At 34.5% G+C, this 19697-nt stretch overlaps 1 protein-coding gene across 1 annotated transcript in view; it reads left to right on the top strand.

Annotated features, from left to right (window-relative positions):
• LOC107191882 (collagen alpha-2(IX) chain-like) overlaps nucleotides 1–19697 on the top strand; it is an 81160-nt gene that overhangs the window by 35836 nt on the left and 25627 nt on the right. Inside the window, exons 4-7 of the mRNA XM_015581024.1 lie at nucleotides 7712–7793; nucleotides 9543–9637; nucleotides 15049–15228; nucleotides 15730–15927. Coding sequence (XP_015436510.1) covers nucleotides 7712–7793; nucleotides 9543–9637; nucleotides 15049–15228; nucleotides 15730–15927 — 555 coding nt within the window. The remainder of the gene's footprint in view (nucleotides 1–7711; nucleotides 7794–9542; nucleotides 9638–15048; nucleotides 15229–15729; nucleotides 15928–19697) is intronic.

Below are 19697 nucleotides of genomic sequence, written 5' to 3'. Positions count from 1 at the left end.
AGTGAAGTAAACTAAAAATTTGGATTACGTAGTTTAGTATTGGTGTAATAATATAAGTTATATTCATTTCAAGCAGAAAGAAACATGCTTCTAAATACAACTACTATTTTACATTTGTTCTAATACTTCACCTACATAGTCGATGCGTTTATCCGTCAGCGACTTACTCGCTTTTACGCTCGTGTAAATCTCGGAAATAAAGAATGTCTCTTCTACTATATTACATCGTAACAGTATTCACGAAATACAGTTTTTTCGCAGAAGAAATTCATTTTTGAAGGGTTCTTGTAATAAAATAATCAAATCAAAGCAGTCATTTTTGGTTTATTCGTCTAATTCGTCATTTGATACAGTATCACCCATGTTACTAATTTTGATGCCAATCGTGGCTAAATAAAAAAACGGACACTTACAGTTATTCACTTTTAATAACAGCTTAGTGGACTACCAAACACAGAAGTAATATTTTTCATTCTCCGGTGTAACAGTAAAAAAGTTCCCTTGTCAGATAGAAAAGAAATTGTTTGTGTTTCACTAAGTTATAACTGCTATAATCTAAAGATTTTCAATCGCGACTGGAGAAAAACAAGACAAGTAAAAATCAGGATCGTGAAGAAGTGAACATAACATCGCCTATCTGAAAAATATTTATGAAATCATATATTTATTAGCTTTTAAAATTATATGTGTGTTTATTCTTTTTAACCGTGTGAATATTGTAGAAGCTTCTTGCTAAACTGTTTTTAATAGGATTGTATTTAAGACACGCCTTTATTACAAAAATGAAGAAATACAATTTCAAAGTATTTATATTATGACACACTATTTTTTAAAACGGTCACGTTTATATGCTGGGAAAACAAAGTTCAACTGCGTAACTTTGCAAATTTTCTATCTCCATCTGTACCAAATACTACACTAAAAGGTAGGCGGTATTGTGTGCACGCTGGCCAAGACACAAAAAAACTGTTTCCATTAAAAGAAGTGTCGGGACCGTATAAATTGCTGAAACATTTTATTAATTAGATACTCCCGGTAAATATTCATGTATTCGTTGAATTTTTAAACTTACCTTCTCACAATACTACATAAAATTATCACGGATCAATAAATTTTTACACAATCAAGATTCACGTATGTCTTCATGAACATACTTGGTCACTAATTTAGTTGATTACCAACAGATATTAGCACTGTTTGCGAGATAGTGGCAATATTACGGGCTAGACGATATTAGATGCAATTTACCCTATAAAAATCCGACAAGGTATTCGAAGCGGACGCTTGTAAGCTTATAACCGTTGCTAACTTTTGAAATCGCAATAACAGCCACGACAGTATCGACTGCTCGCAATGCAGTAAATTTGTCTCTATTTGATGCTAATGCTTCCGTTTTAACGCGAATTACTCTGCAAATTCCAATAACAGCTACTACTTTATCGAGTTATGTAACAGGATTGGCTTATTTTCGAATGCACTTAGTATTTCGTCGAGTGAAATTTAACAAAATGCAACACTAACACTTAAAAGACTCTACAAATAAAGCTAACTTTGTTGAAAGTGTGAATTTTTCTTTCCTTAAAAGTAGGCTGACAAATGATATCTTTTTTAATATACATTGTATTTTATCCTTTGTTTTATCCAATAAAACAAAGGTGTAAAGTGAAACTAGGACAAAAATGAATCGATTACCGTACGAAAGGAAATTTTTGTTTTCTCTAACCTGTTAGTGAACGAAACAATAATCGCACAGTCCGTTTTTGTATAAACATAAATAAAGTATATTTTCTGATTATGAAGGCTATAAATTGCAAGAACCACTAAAACAGTGAAAAACAATTAGTTGTTATTCAGAAAGTGTAATAGAGAAATCAAATTACAATATCAAGTAAGATCTATTCATTTAAAACAAATGGCGACTTGTAGTGGTTTTTTAAATTAATAAATGCCTCTAACGAATTGAACATGAAATATCCGATTAAATTCAATTACTGTTTAATTAGTACTTTAACGAACTGTTCCGAAAATAAATTGAAGAGCTAAATTCACGATTCATTTGCTGGATTTCTCATTTCAATTCACAAAGACCATGCGCGAAGAGCGTTTTAATTGCAATTCTTCCGGGGAGACGGAATTATAAGACGATTCAATATTCCACAAAGGATTCTCCCTGAAACCTAGTCACCATTTAGAAGAAAAACGTGGAAATCACGTTACCAGGATAATGTCCCAACTATGTAGTCGCGAGGATGATCTTGAGAATTCTGATGGGATCTTGCATCGGTGCCTAAAACGATTCGTTTCGCCGGAAGCTCCTAGTCTTTCCGCCATCATTATAGAGTTCCTCTTAATCCAAACGAAGTTTAGGCGCCTACTGTGCCACGGCACCCGTTTCGAAAACTTGGTCGATCTATTAAATCTTCTGACGATTAAATTTCACGTAAAATTAAACGGTTTGAAAACTTTTCATTGAATTCAGAATAAGATTGAGTTTTATTTACCATGACACATGGAATTTTAATTCTCACCCTATCATTTATATATCATTGGATACGTGGTTAGTCTTATATTAAACTGAAGACTAAAGGCTAAAACAGGGCCGTACAAAAATTATAGATTTATCTACAAACAGTTGAAGATGACCTTGAAAACATGGAAAAAAAAATTGAACCAAGATGAACACGTTAGGTGGTTCACCCTGTATAAAGTGTAATCTTACATACAAATAGAATTCTTGTAACCACTTTTTATTACGTTCTTCCAATTTTACATGCGATTGTTATATTATAATAAATACGTATAATATTCTTCTACGAATTATTTAAATGACTTAGAAGGTAATTGTGTAGGTACTATCTGTAAATAATGCAACGTTTCCAACAATTTTCCGATCTGATTCGTTTTGCTAGCCAGTCTAAAGAAACATGGATCTACGTAAACGTCTTCAGTTCAGTAATAACGTAACAGGAGAGTAATTTTATTTTTCAAAAGGAAGACTATATAATTCAAAGTTGCGTACATATTTACTTCACTCGAACTCTTCTGTGTTACTGCATGTTGAAAAGAGACTGCAATCGAATAGGCGTCACAATTCCCTACTAAAATCGATCGCAAGTATCCGAGAATCGAACGTCAGGTTCGGTGAACTAATCTCGTCAACTTGAAGTGAAATTAAATTATCCTAATGGAATTAACAAGAAGTAAATTGTCGGGAATCAGGATAGGTTCGGGAGTGAGTTCATCAAAATACTATCGCCTCGAAGATATTTCCTTTCAGTCACGGCTCTAGACCTAAACTCTTGCCTCGACTTACGAGATCGTGTAGACGACGGAGAGCGAGTTGATTTGCTATGAAATTTACTACAGAGGAAGTGGAACTGACAGAATAGTAGAGGGCATCTGGGGTTCAAAACGGTCTGGAAAGGGGTACACAGAGGCACGATGAAATATGCGAAGACATAGGAATGGATCAAGAAAAAAGCCACGATGGATAGAGCGATGGCGAAACCGGGAAAGGGAATAAGATTGAGGACGAACTTTGGCTTTCACCACGTAACCACCCACGTTGGCAATTAGACAGGGCGATCAAGTTTTGTTAAAGTTCAACTTACCGTCTGGAACTGACTTTGATTTGTCCTGTTGACCATGGTTAGCACAGAATTCTTGCAGGATTTTGATCGTTGGATCGTGTAATCGACGAAGTCACGTTGTTAACTTGTAATCAGTAATATTACAACAGTTGCTTCTTACACAGTTGTTCACAAATGTTTAAATCATTAAAATACTACTAACAAATTTCCAGATAATAAGTTTAGATGAATATATTTAGTTCAAATTGTGCGTGTAATAAAAAATAAAATCGGGGTAGTGAAAATATAACAAGTATACTTACTTTGGATACTATGCACGAAGTTTTCTTAGGTTTATAGAACTGCAAATAATTTAACTAGACACATAAAGCAGCAAATAAGAAAATATAATCGTCTTTGTACTATAATTCCATTGACTAATAAGAAAAAAATACATCTAGGGTTAGGTCTCAATTACTGCTACCTTAAGATTGTAGCGCAACTTCATTTAAATATTTTACACGTTGTTTAACCTAAAAATCATCTCAGTTTGGTACATAATATTATTTAATCATCTGTGTCATTACCAAAAGTAGTTTCATACATTAAATATGAAGAATTAATTAATAATTAATTAAAATCTGCGAGCAGTACCAATATCCCTATCTAACTGTTACCTCAAAAATTAAAGTAATTCTTATACACTTAACAATTCATTCTGTACAATAGATATAGGTTAAATTAAAAAATTATATTGACACAAGAGAAAGTTCGGATAACACCGTGTTCAAATGCTGGGGTGGTTCCAGGCGTGCACCCTCTTCGAACTCTCGGCATTGAATTCTCGATAGTATCGGATCCAACCGCGCCATTCGTAAAACTCGTTTGTATTATCCTTGCTAACTGAGAGAGAGGGGAGGGAGAGCCGAGGAATTTATTTCACCCGTAAAATCCTATCCCCAGGCGGAAAAGCTTTGGAGACGTACACGCCGAGATGCAAAGATGCAGTCGTGCATGATAGAGCTAATCAGGATATACGTATACCAGACGAACGAGTTCAATGGAACAGTCGGCAGTTGTGCTTGTCGTTCCGATGCTACGTGTTATTGCGATCGGCCATCGGTTTCATGTGTGTTACGCTATCAATGCAACTCTGGAGACGCGCGTGACTTTGTGCATCGAAATTCTATCCCCTATACTTGGAGACCTAGTTTCGATTGGCAATTGTGTTAGAAATGTTGCTTCGGTCCATATACTTTTCGCCCTTCGTTGCAGCACATTTAGTTACGAAACTGAGCTAATTAAATGCGGCGAAATATCTTCTGCTTAATCTGATAGAAAATCGTGTTTATTAAAATAAGCCCAGCAAGTCCCAAAGTGAAAAAATTATCATTTGCGATTTTGCAGTTTATTTTTGCAGGTATTGTTACGTGAAAATAAACTTAATTTAACAATTGTCAGAGCTGCAAAATCGAAAATGAGCATTTTCTGACTTGGAAAGAGGTTTTGTAAGTCAAAGTTGTCGCAACTTACGGTGCGCATAAATGACGTACGGAAGAAACGAGATGTCTGGGCTATGTTTTCTATCTTATTTTAGAAAGACCTGTGAGTCAGTTGCAAAAATGTGAAGAGACGAAAAAGATGCTATAATTTTGATTATAGTATTGGGTTGGCCAAAAAGTTCGTGCGATTTTTAAGCTGGTTGATGTAACAAGTTGATGCGAACAGTTTTCCACGCTTAATTCGAATACTTGGAGAATTTTGCAAACCACTTCTGGCACACGTATTCTTTGATAGCATTTATTTTTTTTCCTTTTTCGAAATAAAATTGCAAAATATACCAAACATTTGCATTCCTTTTGCATACCCATCTTAAGAATTATGCCAAAATTATAAAACAAACCTAATCTTCAAATTTTTTAATTAAAATGTACGGGTAGATGTTAATCATCCAAATAACCATGTGCTTTCATGATTTGACCTAAATTTAGTTAGGTTTTAGAACGCCTGAAGACAACTATCACGAAAAACCGTACGGACTTTTTGACCAACCCAGTATTTGCTGTAAGAAAGTATAATATCTCCAAAGAAAATCGTATAAGATAGGTTACAATGATATTCTACCCTGAAACAACATTCTGAAAAAACAGAGTAGACAATTTTCGCTACTCTGCCATTACATATTTCCAGAGTATTCAAAATCCACGAGTTGTAGTGCGCGTTTATGAAAATGTAGTCTGTTATGTGTGCACAGTATTTCCCAGTTTGCCCAGTACCCGCATTCGTAGCAAGAAATTCCGAGAGGAATGAATACAAAAAATTATTCTGACATTTTATGCGCCATACATTAAAACGAAAGACGGGAAATATAAGAAACAAAATGGGTGAAATGATACGGGAGAAAGAAAGATTAAATTTAATTCCCTCGTTTACTTTAAACAACGCCTAAGGTACGCCTCTGTGCACATTTATTATATTTCTCATTGTCAGTTGTACACTATTTCTTCTTCAAAAATGTTTATTATTTACTGTTTTGTTAATGCATTACCAAACTATTGTAAACAATATGACTACCAATATTGTGAAAGATTTGAGATAAGTTAATGTCATTGTAATAACTATGAGTTTAGCTGTCACGTATAAAAAATTAAAGAAAAATGTGAAATTAAGAACCATATATGTATGTTTGAGGAGATGAAGAAAATTTTATACGCACAAACATTATATGTATTTATTACCCAGTAAATTTTGCATACTTCTACGCACAGAATTTATAACATTTACCATTAAACATACAAAATACTTAAATTGCATTTAATGTATACTACTAAATTAATATTAACGTTCCATAATAATTTTGTCCATGAAACGTATTCATCAGAGCCTCAACAATAAATAACTGTCAAAGAACGGTTTTGCCCGATAAGTCTACGTCGTTACTAATTATTATTGGAAAGTACTTAGGATGAATATGTACTAACCGCTCCGCTTGATTTAGCCGAAACTTCATTAATCATCAGTCTCTCCGCCTGATATCATTCATTTTTCCAGAACAAAAAATATACAAGTCTAAAAATCGATTGTTCCGTTATTAATTCCCTAATTATATTTTATTCTGAATCCTAAGCACGCAAAAATATATATTGCTAAATAGGATATTATGGTTTGCTTTTTTCTATAAATGATACATAGCATTTGTTCAGTGTGTGAAAAGAATTACAATTCAGTTGGCTAATGTATCAACTTAACCCTTTCATTACCATTTTGAAAAAATCGACTTACACCACTCGTAGCACATTACATGGACCTAGTGACATCTCAAAGATTTACACTATATTCTATTCCTTATTTTTAAGATTGATGAAGGTGGTGCATGGGACACATACGATACCAGTGGGACGAAATATCTAGCTGTTTCCCCTATAACATTTCCTACCAGGATCTTTTAACTCCCCACTGGGATACATTGTATGTCCCATTTGTTACATTGGTAGTGAAAGGGTTAAAACGCATCAGGCAATCTATCAAGAAGTATTCATCCCCTACTTACTGTACTTATTGTTAGATGTTTGAAGTTATTTTTATGCTTATTGAATTATTAATTCCTCTATTTAGATGACAGTAATAAAACGTTTAATTTATTCCTTAAATGCTTTCATATTTAATTTAATATTCTGTATTTACGGCATTGATGCTTGAGGATATTCGATAAGGTCGATTCTTTATAGCTGAGAAAGTAAAAAGACAAATACATTTTCAATAATGTAAAAAACCAAAGTTTTCAGTGCCACTATAAAGAGAAATCGACGATTCGTCTGCGAGCTAATGCTATTTCGCCAAAATTTAATCACGCTTGGAAAGTTTGTTTTGTATCGCTAATGCTATTAAACGCTTTTCCAATAATACGCTGTATTAACCGCGTACGCAACGGTGATCCGTGAAAATGGAACGATTTCGCTGCACTTCGAAGATAAATAAATTGCACCGACGCTACGCAACGGAGCAATCAATCACAACCATAAGCGATGAAACTTCTCGCCGTCGTTCGTTTTTCTTTCGTCCATCCTTTTTCAACGATATAACGACATATAAATCACGTTTGGTGTTCTTATTCACCGTTCCTTTTTACCATCCGTTTTCAGATCGGGCGAGATGATGACGAAGACAGAAGCGAGGAAAGCAATCCACCGCCATTCATCACACCTCCTCCTCCCAATCCGGACTGTGAGTAATCGCAAAGAATTCGCGAAAGTTTATTTAATCGGAGCCGTCTTTTGATCGGAAATATTCGATCTCTTGGCTGTGATACCGAAATTACATCGGAGAATCTTTCCTTTAATATCTCGGATGCTATTGGAACCATCTTCTATAAAGAACGTTCGACGCGATTCCCAAAAGGCTCGGGACCTATCGAATTATCCTTGCTAAACTGATATTGCAACAATACTACTACATTTTATAAAACTTATGCTTTTACAGAATTAATTTATAATAAAACTTTTGTTTCCAAATATCAGGTTATTTCAGAAGTCTTTGCGTATTTTTGTGTATAAACTTTATTACGAGAAAAAAAAACATACAAATAACTAAGTTTAAGGAGTCATTTTTGACGGCCGAAAAATTAAGCTATCTTTAGGGATTTTTCCTCGGTAAATACAGTATGTAATAGAATACATCTTTTTAGTATTTATAGAAGCACTTATAGATAAGACACAAAAATTGCAAAAATAATTTTATTCTATATTGCTTTAAGCCTTTAAAAAGGTATGTATCTCCATGGTGCAGGTGAGTCTTCAGCTCAGACTCATCTCAAACAAAAAATTCAATAAGATTCTTAATTAGTATGAGTGTCGCCATACAGAAAGCACAATAAATAATTTACCTTAAAAAATTACAAAATGGCACGGACCTAATAAAACACCGAAAGAAAAACACTTTTTTGGTGATATTCTTATATAAAAAGTATGATAAATTAAAGGTACAAAGATGACTGTGCTACCCGCGATAGCGACTTTCACACTAATTAGGAGTCTTCCTGAACTTTTTGTTTCCGATAAGTTTCAGCTGACAAATTACCTGTACCATGGAGATACCTTTTTTGGAGAGGACATTTTTATGCAAAGAAAAAACTTAGAACAAAATATAACAAACTTATCTTTGCAATTTTTTTTGTACTATTTATGAGTATATTTACTGACCAAAAAATTCCTAAAGATAGCTTAATTTTTCGGTCGTGAAAGTAGAATGACCCCTTAATAAATCAATGTAATTGCCCTCTTTTCAGCGATTTGTCTGTATTTTTTTACCAACTACTCGATTATAGTCTTTCAACATTCGCTGTCGATATTTAACGAGCGTCCACTGCGTTCCCGATCATTGAGATTAAAGTCACCATTACGGAATCTGAAAAACCAATATTGCATTTGTGTCGCAAGCTTTATAAATATTTTCAATAGCCTGTACAACACTTTCGCCTTTATTGTATTTCTGAAACACACGGTTCCTTATGTGCGTTTTATTAGCGTTCATAGTTGCAACTGAACGTACCACCCACTCGCTTTAAAGTCGACAAAATATGGGCACTACCTTGACGCACGAAAAAGAAGACAGAGGCTGGAATGGTGAAAATAAAAGACATACAGCATCCTACGGAATACTCAAAACTTTTTAAATGACCTGACATTTATTACAACTGAATTTCAACAATAACTACGTACAATAAATGGATTTATGTAAATAATAATATATTCTTAATACCTTTTTTATTACTGTGAAATGTTACTATGAATTTTAAACTATAATTTTAGACTTCGAAAATTTTACGAAACTTTCTCATAATTGTCTATTTTTCAAACACGCATTCAATAAAATATCTTCGTTTAGCGTTTGATTAGCATTTTAAATAGGTGTGACAGTTATTATTTTGGATTTCCTACGTACAGTTTTTAATGAAATACTTTTTTCGTATCTTAGACAAAGGGCCGAAAGGTGAGAAAGGTGACAAAGGAGACAAGGGTGATAGCGTCAGAGGACCTCCAGGTCCACCTGGTCCACCAGGCCAAGATGAGGTAAATATTTATATTACTTTCAATATGAAATTCATCTTAATAATGTTTATAAATGGTACAATATCTTTATTTTCCAATTATTCTTCGGAAAAAAGATATAATTATTGGAAAAATAAACACTCAGCTTTAGTATTATATACAGCAGCTCTCAGGCGAAAAGAGGTAAACGTTATTGAACATTTTTATATCGACTAAAAATAAAGTCTTGGAAGTTTTATAAAAAAACAGAAAGCAAACTTAAGATTTACATTTTTGTTCAAATATATTGATGAACACATTGAAGTACAAATAATTCTTTCAAATTTCCTCAATCCCTAAAAGTGAAATATTAAATTCTATACTTAGGAGTTAATATTATTCCATTGTCTGTCTGAATCAAATTATTTATACAACCACCAAGCATCTGTGTTTTCCTGATATACACAATCAGATACTGCAATACTTTTCTTCATCTACACTGGCAATATTGTGTACCTACATTAAAAATGTCGCTCCAAAATTTTCAAGGAAGCAATATTTTAATGAGGACAATTTCAAATTAGTCATGGTAGGACTTAATATACAGGGTGTCCCAACCGAAGCAGGCCATTAAATGTCTTTTCTTTGGGGAATTGGTTTTAGAATTTGATCACTTTTTTGTGTTCGATCATGCATTTTTTTCGTCTGCTAGAAGATGCAATAGAAAAATAGTGGTGATTGCAAAAAGAATACTGGTGACCTTCAAAAAAGACGGAAAAACTGACCTTACAAAAATGAACTTCTACGGTATTCCTCTTTCGAAACAATTCAAATTGTGCTTTAAACGTGTCTCATGTCATTAAAACAAAAGGAGACGTTTAGATGGCCTTCTTCAGGTGGGTACACTCTGTAGCGAGAATACGTATCAATGTGGCCGAATGTTCCGCCATTAGCAGTCCTAGTACAAACCATAGAAACTCTGGATTCAATGGCTCAATAGTCCGTACACGTAGAAAGGCAGATTGAATGCATTGTGAATACTGCAGAACAACACGTTCGTATCAGGTTTCGCTTATAATTATGCAACGGTACATTGTTTAATTTAAAAGAAAATATATGAACCGAAATACGAAGTCGATCATTCAACTGATCAGTGAAGTGCAAATCATAGAATCGTTGTTGGAGCAATTTTGCTTAAAACCAGAAGGTAAATTGAATTATAATTATAACGTCAAGATTGTACGACGCGACATCCCTGTGACGTACTCCGACAGTCGTTTGTCTTCGTACCTGCAGCTTTTCGTTATATTAAATGAATAATGATTCAGTGCTACATAGAAACACGTTCAATGCACACAATGTACATTGATTTAGACCGATTCCATAGGCTTAGCGTGCCAACATTCATCTCTCCTAATGAAATAAAGCATTACCTTGGACTGGTTATACAATAGAATCGACAAGCGTGTGTACACTGTGTGGCATAACTGTGAAACCACCCTAAAATTTTCAATCCTTCTGTAGGTATTATGGTTAAAATAAAAACGAACTACTGTTTCTTTAAGGAATATAATCTTTACTTTTCTGAAGAAACATTATTTCGCAACACGATTTCAGACTTGGTTTACTTTTTATTTTAACCACAATACATAAGAATTGAACATTTTAGGGTGGTTTTGTAGTTATGCCACGCAGTGCATATTTGTGAACAAATAGGTAAAGTCACGTTTCAGTACTACGTAAAACAAGCAAAAATGAAATGACCATCACAAAATGTTAAATTTTATATATCAATCGCTTAACTTCGAAAGTGAAAGAGTATCTGAGAGTTTCTCCTTATATGTATAACGGTATACACTAAGAGTATTAATATTTAGACAACTTGACTACGTTATGAAGTTACATTAAAATAAGCGTTGAATTAATCCTGATAGAAACATTATTCGGATGAAATTTACGTTTAGGTCGTATTACCTATGCCGCATGTATATGTAAAATTATTTTCATACGAAAATTGCAAGACCAGAAAACAGGAATAACATCACAGTATTGTATGGACCAAGGTACTTCATTCCTCCTAAGATGTGTTTTTAATGCAAATTACAAAAGCACAGAGATAATTCACTTAAGTTATAAACAACAATATGAAAATTTTTACAATATTAATATTATGTATATTCATACATAAATATGTTGATAATAATAGGTAATTATTATTTTAATTTAATGTTGAGTATAGTTACATTTGTTTGGTGTATTTATAGAGTATAGTTCAGTATAGTTACTGTTAAAATTTATACAAACTAATGGGTGAACAGTTAAATCACGTAGGTTTAGACCTAAGAACTCTCCATTATGCCACATATTGTACGTATAGGGCTACGCACGTGTTGCAGCAATAATAATTCAGTAGCGTTTGTGCATATGAAACTAGCTTGAATACATTGCAATCTAGAATCACTCATTTATCTTGTTACCCAAGCAGCCCAATTTAGTCAGAATGCTGAAGTGTCGGTAACCACCGCGTGTAACATTGATTACACAGAAACTCGCTTTCACGATACTCACTATCTTCCGAAATTATTGACGTACGGCGATGAGTAAGAGTAATGCATTTCTTTACCGTCTGTTGTTGTCGAGCGTCCTTCACATTCAACAATTATTCTTTATGGAATACAATACAAAAGCTGAGGTACCGTCATGCTTCGTGTTTACTGACTGCCAAAAATTATGTTCGACTACATGCATGAATTGACAAAATTCGATGCCAAGCATAGTGAAAATCAGGTGGATTGTTTCGAATAAAATAACAAAATATAAAAGGACATTAATTGAGTGACTCATAACAAAAACGACCCTTGTCAATTTTCGTTTCTTTTCAAGACAGTAAAAATATACTCTGATATCTTTAAAAATTTTAGAATCGATAAATTTTCTTTCCTTAATAGTTAACGAGATATTCACAAAATAATTTTTAATACGTACTTACTGTCTGGAAGCTATAAGTGTTCGAACCGATGCCCCTCAACTTCAATACAGTGATTATTTTGTAAATCTCTCGTTAACTATTAGGTTTAGGATGTATGAAGGTCAATACATTTTTATTCAGAATTTGATACTCTATCGATCTGTGGTACAAAAAATAGGTCGTTTCGTTAAAAAAAATCACAGTAACCTTAAAATCTCTGAAATGACTCCACCCACAAAAAAGCACGTACCTTATAAGATGTGCCCCTTGATGCCATTTAAATTCCATGCCTCAGAATTTTCATAAAGTGTACCGTTACGTCATTATTCGATGTGATCAAGTTAACTGAGACACCCTGTATGTGTACCTTTCAGTTAGTCAAAATTGGGTTTTTTCGAATAAGTCTTCCCATAAAAAAGTTATCCTTTATCATCATTGCATAAAGAATCGTACCCTCATAAAAAGGTTGTTCTTTCATACTATGTTCATTAGCACATAAAGAACCACATCCTCCTTTGTCTGAAACTTACCCATGTTCTTGCAGTGTAGAAAAGAATCTAAAAAGTTCAAGAAAATTTTACATACATAAATTCACGTCGGACGCGACCCCTTTCTTCCCAAGATATCTATTAACTTATCTTTAAAAGATTTACTCGAGACGACTAAATCGACGTAATATATGAACGTGAACATTTTTCATGAACTCAAAAAACTCGTAGAAGACTTCAGTTGTTTCAATAGACAGAAGAACGATAGTCAACAGTTAATCATCGTCGATACAAATGTAGAAGATTCAATGGTAATTATTTACAAAAGGGTAGTCCCCACCGATTTGGACGAAGGTGAAATATGATGTCAAAGTCATCATTTTGAACAATTTTTTCCTATACATGTTACCGTCGCTCAGCCTTAGTTTCCGAGTTGCACGCAGAAATACAGTGATTCCTCGATGAGTGCGATACGAGGAACGGCGTTATTCCCACTATTGGGGGAATCCCCCTGTGGAACCAATCAACACAGAGTAAACAGAAGCTAGGCAAAGGCTCAACTTCAGGAACAAAAAAAAAACAATTTATGAGGGCTCTGCCATGAATCCTCCGAAATGGACCCGAGTACGTTGCACTCATCAAGACATTTCTGTATTTTTAAAACTTGTTACTTTAATTTTAAGATTTATACGATGTAGTCAAGACGATAATGTGGCAAAAACATCCCACTACACACCACCCAGAGATAACCACGCACCCAAAACCTCACCAAACACAAGTTTAGTTTATTAATATCTAAACAAGAAAACAGAAAAAAATTTTCGGCCCCAAAACACATCGTGTATGTGTGTGGCTCGTATTTATCGGGATGTTGGGTGCGTGATTAACACTGTGTGGTGACTTGGCTAACGCGTCTGATCATTCCATTCCGTTTCTACTTATTGCCAGTACGAATACACGCGTTACAGATGAATCTTAAATTTCGATTTTTTCGGAAACTATGCCTCGAATGAAAAAAATGTTAATTTATATTTTTGACTTATTTCTACGTGTAGACTCATCCCCCTTCATGGTTGTACCACCCGTCCGGCCAGAACATGTGTACATGGAACACTGTGTGTCGGCTGTAAAAAAATTATTTTTGCGTATATCTCGGAAACTAAGGCCGAGCGACGGTAACATGGATAGGAAAAAGTTGTTCAGAATGTTGACCTTGACAACATATTTCAAAGTCATTGAAATCGGTAAGGAATATCCTTTTGTAAATAATTGCCGATTCAATGTACGAGAACAGAAATATAACGTAAAACGAGACACGACTCTAACATCACAGAATCACATAAAAAGCACCCTAAGTTTCCTTAAAGTCAGCAATCTACAATGGGTAATTAAATTATCGGTTTTATTAATTGTTGTGTATATTCTTAGTAGACAATTGTTAATTAAAAATTATACACTGTAAACACTTTGATATTGCGACTTTATTTCTACACAAACCAAAATAAACATATTTTTCGTATTGTGGTTCTAATAATTTGATCACCCACTGTATGTCACAGTATCTAATAAACAGACCAAATTTCGTCACTAATAATCAAGCAATCGATGCGACTTAAAATAATCCTAATTATCGAACAAAAAAAATGATGTTTACAATTACTTCTGATACCATTGTTTTTGGTAAGCATTCCGAAAATATAGATAAGGTTGTGAAAAGTTTTAACTTTCCATTCTTACGTCCTTTCGTTCATATATTAAGAACAATGTTATATTAAGGAGTAAAACGAAATAATTTTCCATGATTTTAAGTATTCGCTACTTAAATATTTATACAATTATGTTTAAACAATTAAAGCAGTATCAAAATCTGACGTCAGTGAATGTCACAAGAAAGGAGTGATTGTTAAATAAAATTTACTAATTATTGGGAGCCAACGTGTATTTATTGAAAAATTTATTTCCCATAAAAGCAATATACATGCATATATGTATATCAGTACAATAACTTGACGAAAATGCCGCAGGGACCGCCAGGAAAGAAGGGAGATCCCGGTACTTGTTCGTGTAACGCAACAGCGCTGATGGCATCCTTCACGATGCCGAAAATGATCCAGGGACCGAAAGGAGAACCAGGAGTAGGGGGGCAAGAAGGAAAGCAGGGGCAAATGGGGCTGACGGTATTGACGTTTTGTAAAAAGCAAACCGCCTCGCAATAAAGATTCAAAAAAAATGTGACGAAATGAATTTCCAAACTGTGAAATAAACGATTTCATAAACGAACGAAATAATTTCTCTGAGCCTTTAAGCGTATGAATATAAGTGTAGAATCTCATAGATACATATACATATATCGCATACAATAGTAGAATATAAGCTTCGAGTTCGAAATGGAAGTACGAAAGTTATTACTAAACTGTGGATTTCATACATTTATTTTAAATGCAACTCACTAAAACACAATGAAATAATAAACGTCGATGAAGTTTATTTTCTCGATTATGCAATAATATTATAATGGAGAAAATAAGGTTCTAGTTCATTGATGTTTTTGTAATTTGGTCTGAAAGATATCGATTGAACATCCACCGTTTAGTTATTACTTACTTCTTTTTTTTATGAAAGCTTGTGTTTGTTGCTCGTGATCTGTGCAGAAATGATAGCTTCGCTAATTTCTATAGGGGGCAGCAGGACCACCCGGAGAGAGGGGACTTGAAGGACCAGCCGGCGCCAGAGGAGACAAAGGGGACATGGGAATACCGGGACCGGAAGGTCCTCAAGGACAAAAAGGAGAACCTGGCCGCGATGGAATACCAGGGGAAAAAGGTTCGCAAGGACCTCCAGGACCGCCAGGAAAAGGTGAATTCTCGGGATATGATGTAAGTAACGATGCCTTTATTAAATTAATTGTTGTTTCGTGTGTTGCTGCAGAGTACAGTGATATTGTGCTTTATAAGAACATATTTATATCGTAAAGTACAACTTAGAATTCGGAGTAGAATGTGTTATTAAAGGTACAGGTAGAAATAATCGGTAATGAATAGACGCTTGAACTAAAGGATTGTATTCAAGTTGACACGTAAGAAGATCATACGACAAAAATCTATTTTATATTTTCAAGTTATCTTTATACGTAAAATTTCCATCTTTTGAGTTTTACTACGAATTGCGGAACATCAACCTGTGTAATTCTTTAAACATCAATCTTAATGAGAATTACAATGATTATTTAATAATGAAAAGTTAAGCGCTTGTAGACACTAGCATACCCAAATTTCCAATAATAATTTATTTATAAAAAAATACTATTGACGAGTGATCGGTCAAAAAGTTAGTTAAAAACATTCAAGTTACAATGATTGGCTGATATGACCAGTCTCATAAGCGCTTAGGTTTCGGAGAATATAAAGAACCAACTAAGTTGTTGCAGGTGACCATCGTCATGATTTGTCTTCACTTATTACCTTTTAATGAACAGACAATAAACATACGGAAAATAAATAAAGAATATTTTATAGATATAAGTACGCTAACTAATGCCATACATGTATGTAGTATGCTTCATGAAATTAGATCTGACAGAAATCCTCGAGAATATTATTATAATATGAAGTATTTATTGTAGTATTTTTATTCATCATAATAGTTTTATTCTTAACGGAAGGCCTGAAATTTAATAAACGCATTTGATGGTGTTAAATTCTGAAATTAATTTACAACTCTCGTAAGCAATTTAAGCATTACTCTCTGCGGAATATCTGAGGCGGTATGCATTGTACACCACTTTGCGGTTTTAATATCTAAAGGAATACTTTAATCTTCGTAACATGTACTGATTCTGAAGACAATAGATTCAAACACTAATTTAATTCAAACGTATATCATCGTTTTTAATTGTCAATGTTTCCATCTAGTTCCGTTTTTCTGAACGAAATGTTCTTTCTTCCAAACAAAGAATTACTACCCTTTATTTGTTTGCTTAACATATTTTCAGAAAAATATAAATATATGACGTATATACCTCAGTCCTTGTATTACATATATATAAACGAATAATTAAGTATTATACATTTCATAGACGAACTTTATTGTTACTTCATTAATAAGTACAATATAATAAAAACAGATCAGTGTTACCTGAAATACAAATATGGGAACCGAGCTACTTGTTCTATTACATCAATATTAATTATTCGAACAACTTATTCACCGAATGAACAAACATGTTAGTTGTCATGTAATTAATATTCTCCTGTAAATTCTTCTTATACAGGGTGAATCATTTAAATCGATCCCTTCAAATATGTTGGAAACCGTTGATGGTACCAAAAATATTTTATATAATAGTTAATTAGTTTCAAGGAGGAAATAATTTAATATGAATAGTTTTTTTTATAGCTGAGTATGTAGAGGAAATATGAAGGTAGAATTTGTTTTTTTTTTAATGGAATCACATATTTTTGAATACATTAGTCGAGGCTGCTCGTCATTCCCCTAAAAAAAGTAGTAAGCTGTAGTAAGTTTATGAGATATTTTCATTTCAAAATTGCGAAGTGGTATTAGTAATACGATGCTTACCTGAATAAAGTTGATGTTCAATGTTAGATGGATGTCGCACGTAGTATCGCGTAATTTTGAAATTAAAATATCTCCTAAGTTAATGGTTTTCGGCTTAAATAGCTTAGTACCTGATTTATAAGAAATGACAAGCACCATCGACTAATCCGTTAAAAAATATATAATTCCATTTAAAAAAAAACAAATTTGACCGACATATGTCCTCTTTACTTGATACTTTTTCGACATCATCAACGATTTCGAAGATATTCGAGGGGACCGATTTAAACAACTCACCCAGTATACAAACGGTTAGATGATTTGAAAAGAACTCATTTAGAACGATAAATTTCAAGTTAATCATGAAACACGTTGAAATTACACTTAAAATCAGGGTGTAACAAAAATGTTGTAGATCCCTGAAATAGGTCACTCGTGGGGTGATTTGGAACAAGTTTCTCCTTAGCAAAAATGTTGTCCGAAGCTTTGTTAACGAGATATTGACGAAAAACCCCGACCAATCAGAGCTCAGTCGGCACACTCTCGCTCCGATTGGTCGAGGTTTTTCGTCAATATCTCCTTAACAAAGCCTCGGACAACATTTTTACAAAGGAAAAACTTGTTCCAAATCACCTTACGACTTCCCCATTTCAGGGATCTACAACACTTTTGTTAAACCCTGTAAAAAAAAAAAGGCCTCCAATTGTAGTACCAATACGTTTCCTTTTCCCCCTTCGGTGCCTAAATATACGTCCCCATTTAACCTTTTCCGCTCATAAACATAATAAACATTCATGTCTAATAAACTGCCCCGATCGTGTACCATTGGCGCGAGGCGTCTCCTAAACAAACGAGAATATTAACCACCGCCGAAAGAGTAGAGCTAAGCTTCCGGCCATCGTAACATTAATTTCGCTCGTTCCCCGTACGACCGTTCAAAATTTCGCCCGGTGTCGTGTTCCTTATTCACTTTGGCCTCGCTACACTGGCTCGGCAAAACGGCCGTCCTTGACTGCTCGTGGATTTCCCGTACCTTCGTGGAAATTGACAATATCCCAAAAATATACAAGTCACCGTCGCGTTACCGCCTCTGTTGACCCGACAAACCCGTGTGCAGTTTTTTTTTTATAACGGCGCATGGTCGAAACCATTCCTCGTTGTCTCGGCGGGATGAGCAAGAACGGTAAGAAATTCGTTGAATGGAAATGGAACGCGATATCGTTCCGTCGGGAATAAGTAACCGTGCTGCACGTAATAAAGGTGCCGGTTGTACTGTGTCCAGCTCTTTCCTTCTGTTCCATTCTTTTGCTGCCCCCTTCCCATCGCCCACCTCCCCCCTACTTGCGCAGTTAAAAACAAGGAGAAACCGTCGTGTGTATCTGTGTGTTAACGTCCGTGTGCACCTGTGGGATAGATCGGCACAGAAACACGTGCACTGGATGACCCATTTTCATTCGCGGCCAGCGTGGAGGTTAAGTAGGGTGCGAAACGTAGCTGATGCCGCGGTGGAAAAATAATGCCGCGGATTCGGTATTCTGCGGCCGGATACCGGTAAATATCGCACGTGTCCTCGATGGTATACCTCGATTTTCCGACGTTTCGTAAAACTCTGTGCATTCTGTTTGTATTGCCTGTTGTCTATTTGACGTCGTGGTTTTATGCATTATTCAGTGGAATTAATAACGGAGATATCTGGAGTGTTCGCGCGGGAACGGTATTAGATATAGAAACGGGCTACCTTAGATTTCTGTTGGATTAATATTTCAAAAATTGTTCGATGAGAGTTATTGGAACATTCGAAATTTAATTGGGCTTCGAAATGAATAATAATAATTTAAGTTCGACGCGAGGTTCCATGTGACCGAATTGATGTAACGGAATCTTCGTCGATTAGCTTATAATTGATTTTTAAGTAATAGAATATGTTCAATTTGATATAATAGAAATGAGCCTGGATCGTAACTGCTGGTAATTCTATTGAAGGAAGACCTTCATCCGATTTAATCAGGTTTTAAGCTTACGAAATGTTTAACACACGAATGACACGCGTACCTTTGAAATCGAAGCTCCCAAAAGCGATCAACTCCGTTCA

Source organism: Dufourea novaeangliae, unplaced genomic scaffold (assembly GCF_001272555.1).
Source record: "Dufourea novaeangliae isolate 0120121106 unplaced genomic scaffold, ASM127255v1 scaffold248, whole genome shotgun sequence".
NCBI classification, from domain to species: Eukaryota; Metazoa; Arthropoda; class Insecta; order Hymenoptera; family Halictidae; genus Dufourea; species Dufourea novaeangliae.
Note: the sequence above shows the minus strand (reverse complement) of the source record. Positions and strands in the feature narration are given on the sequence as shown.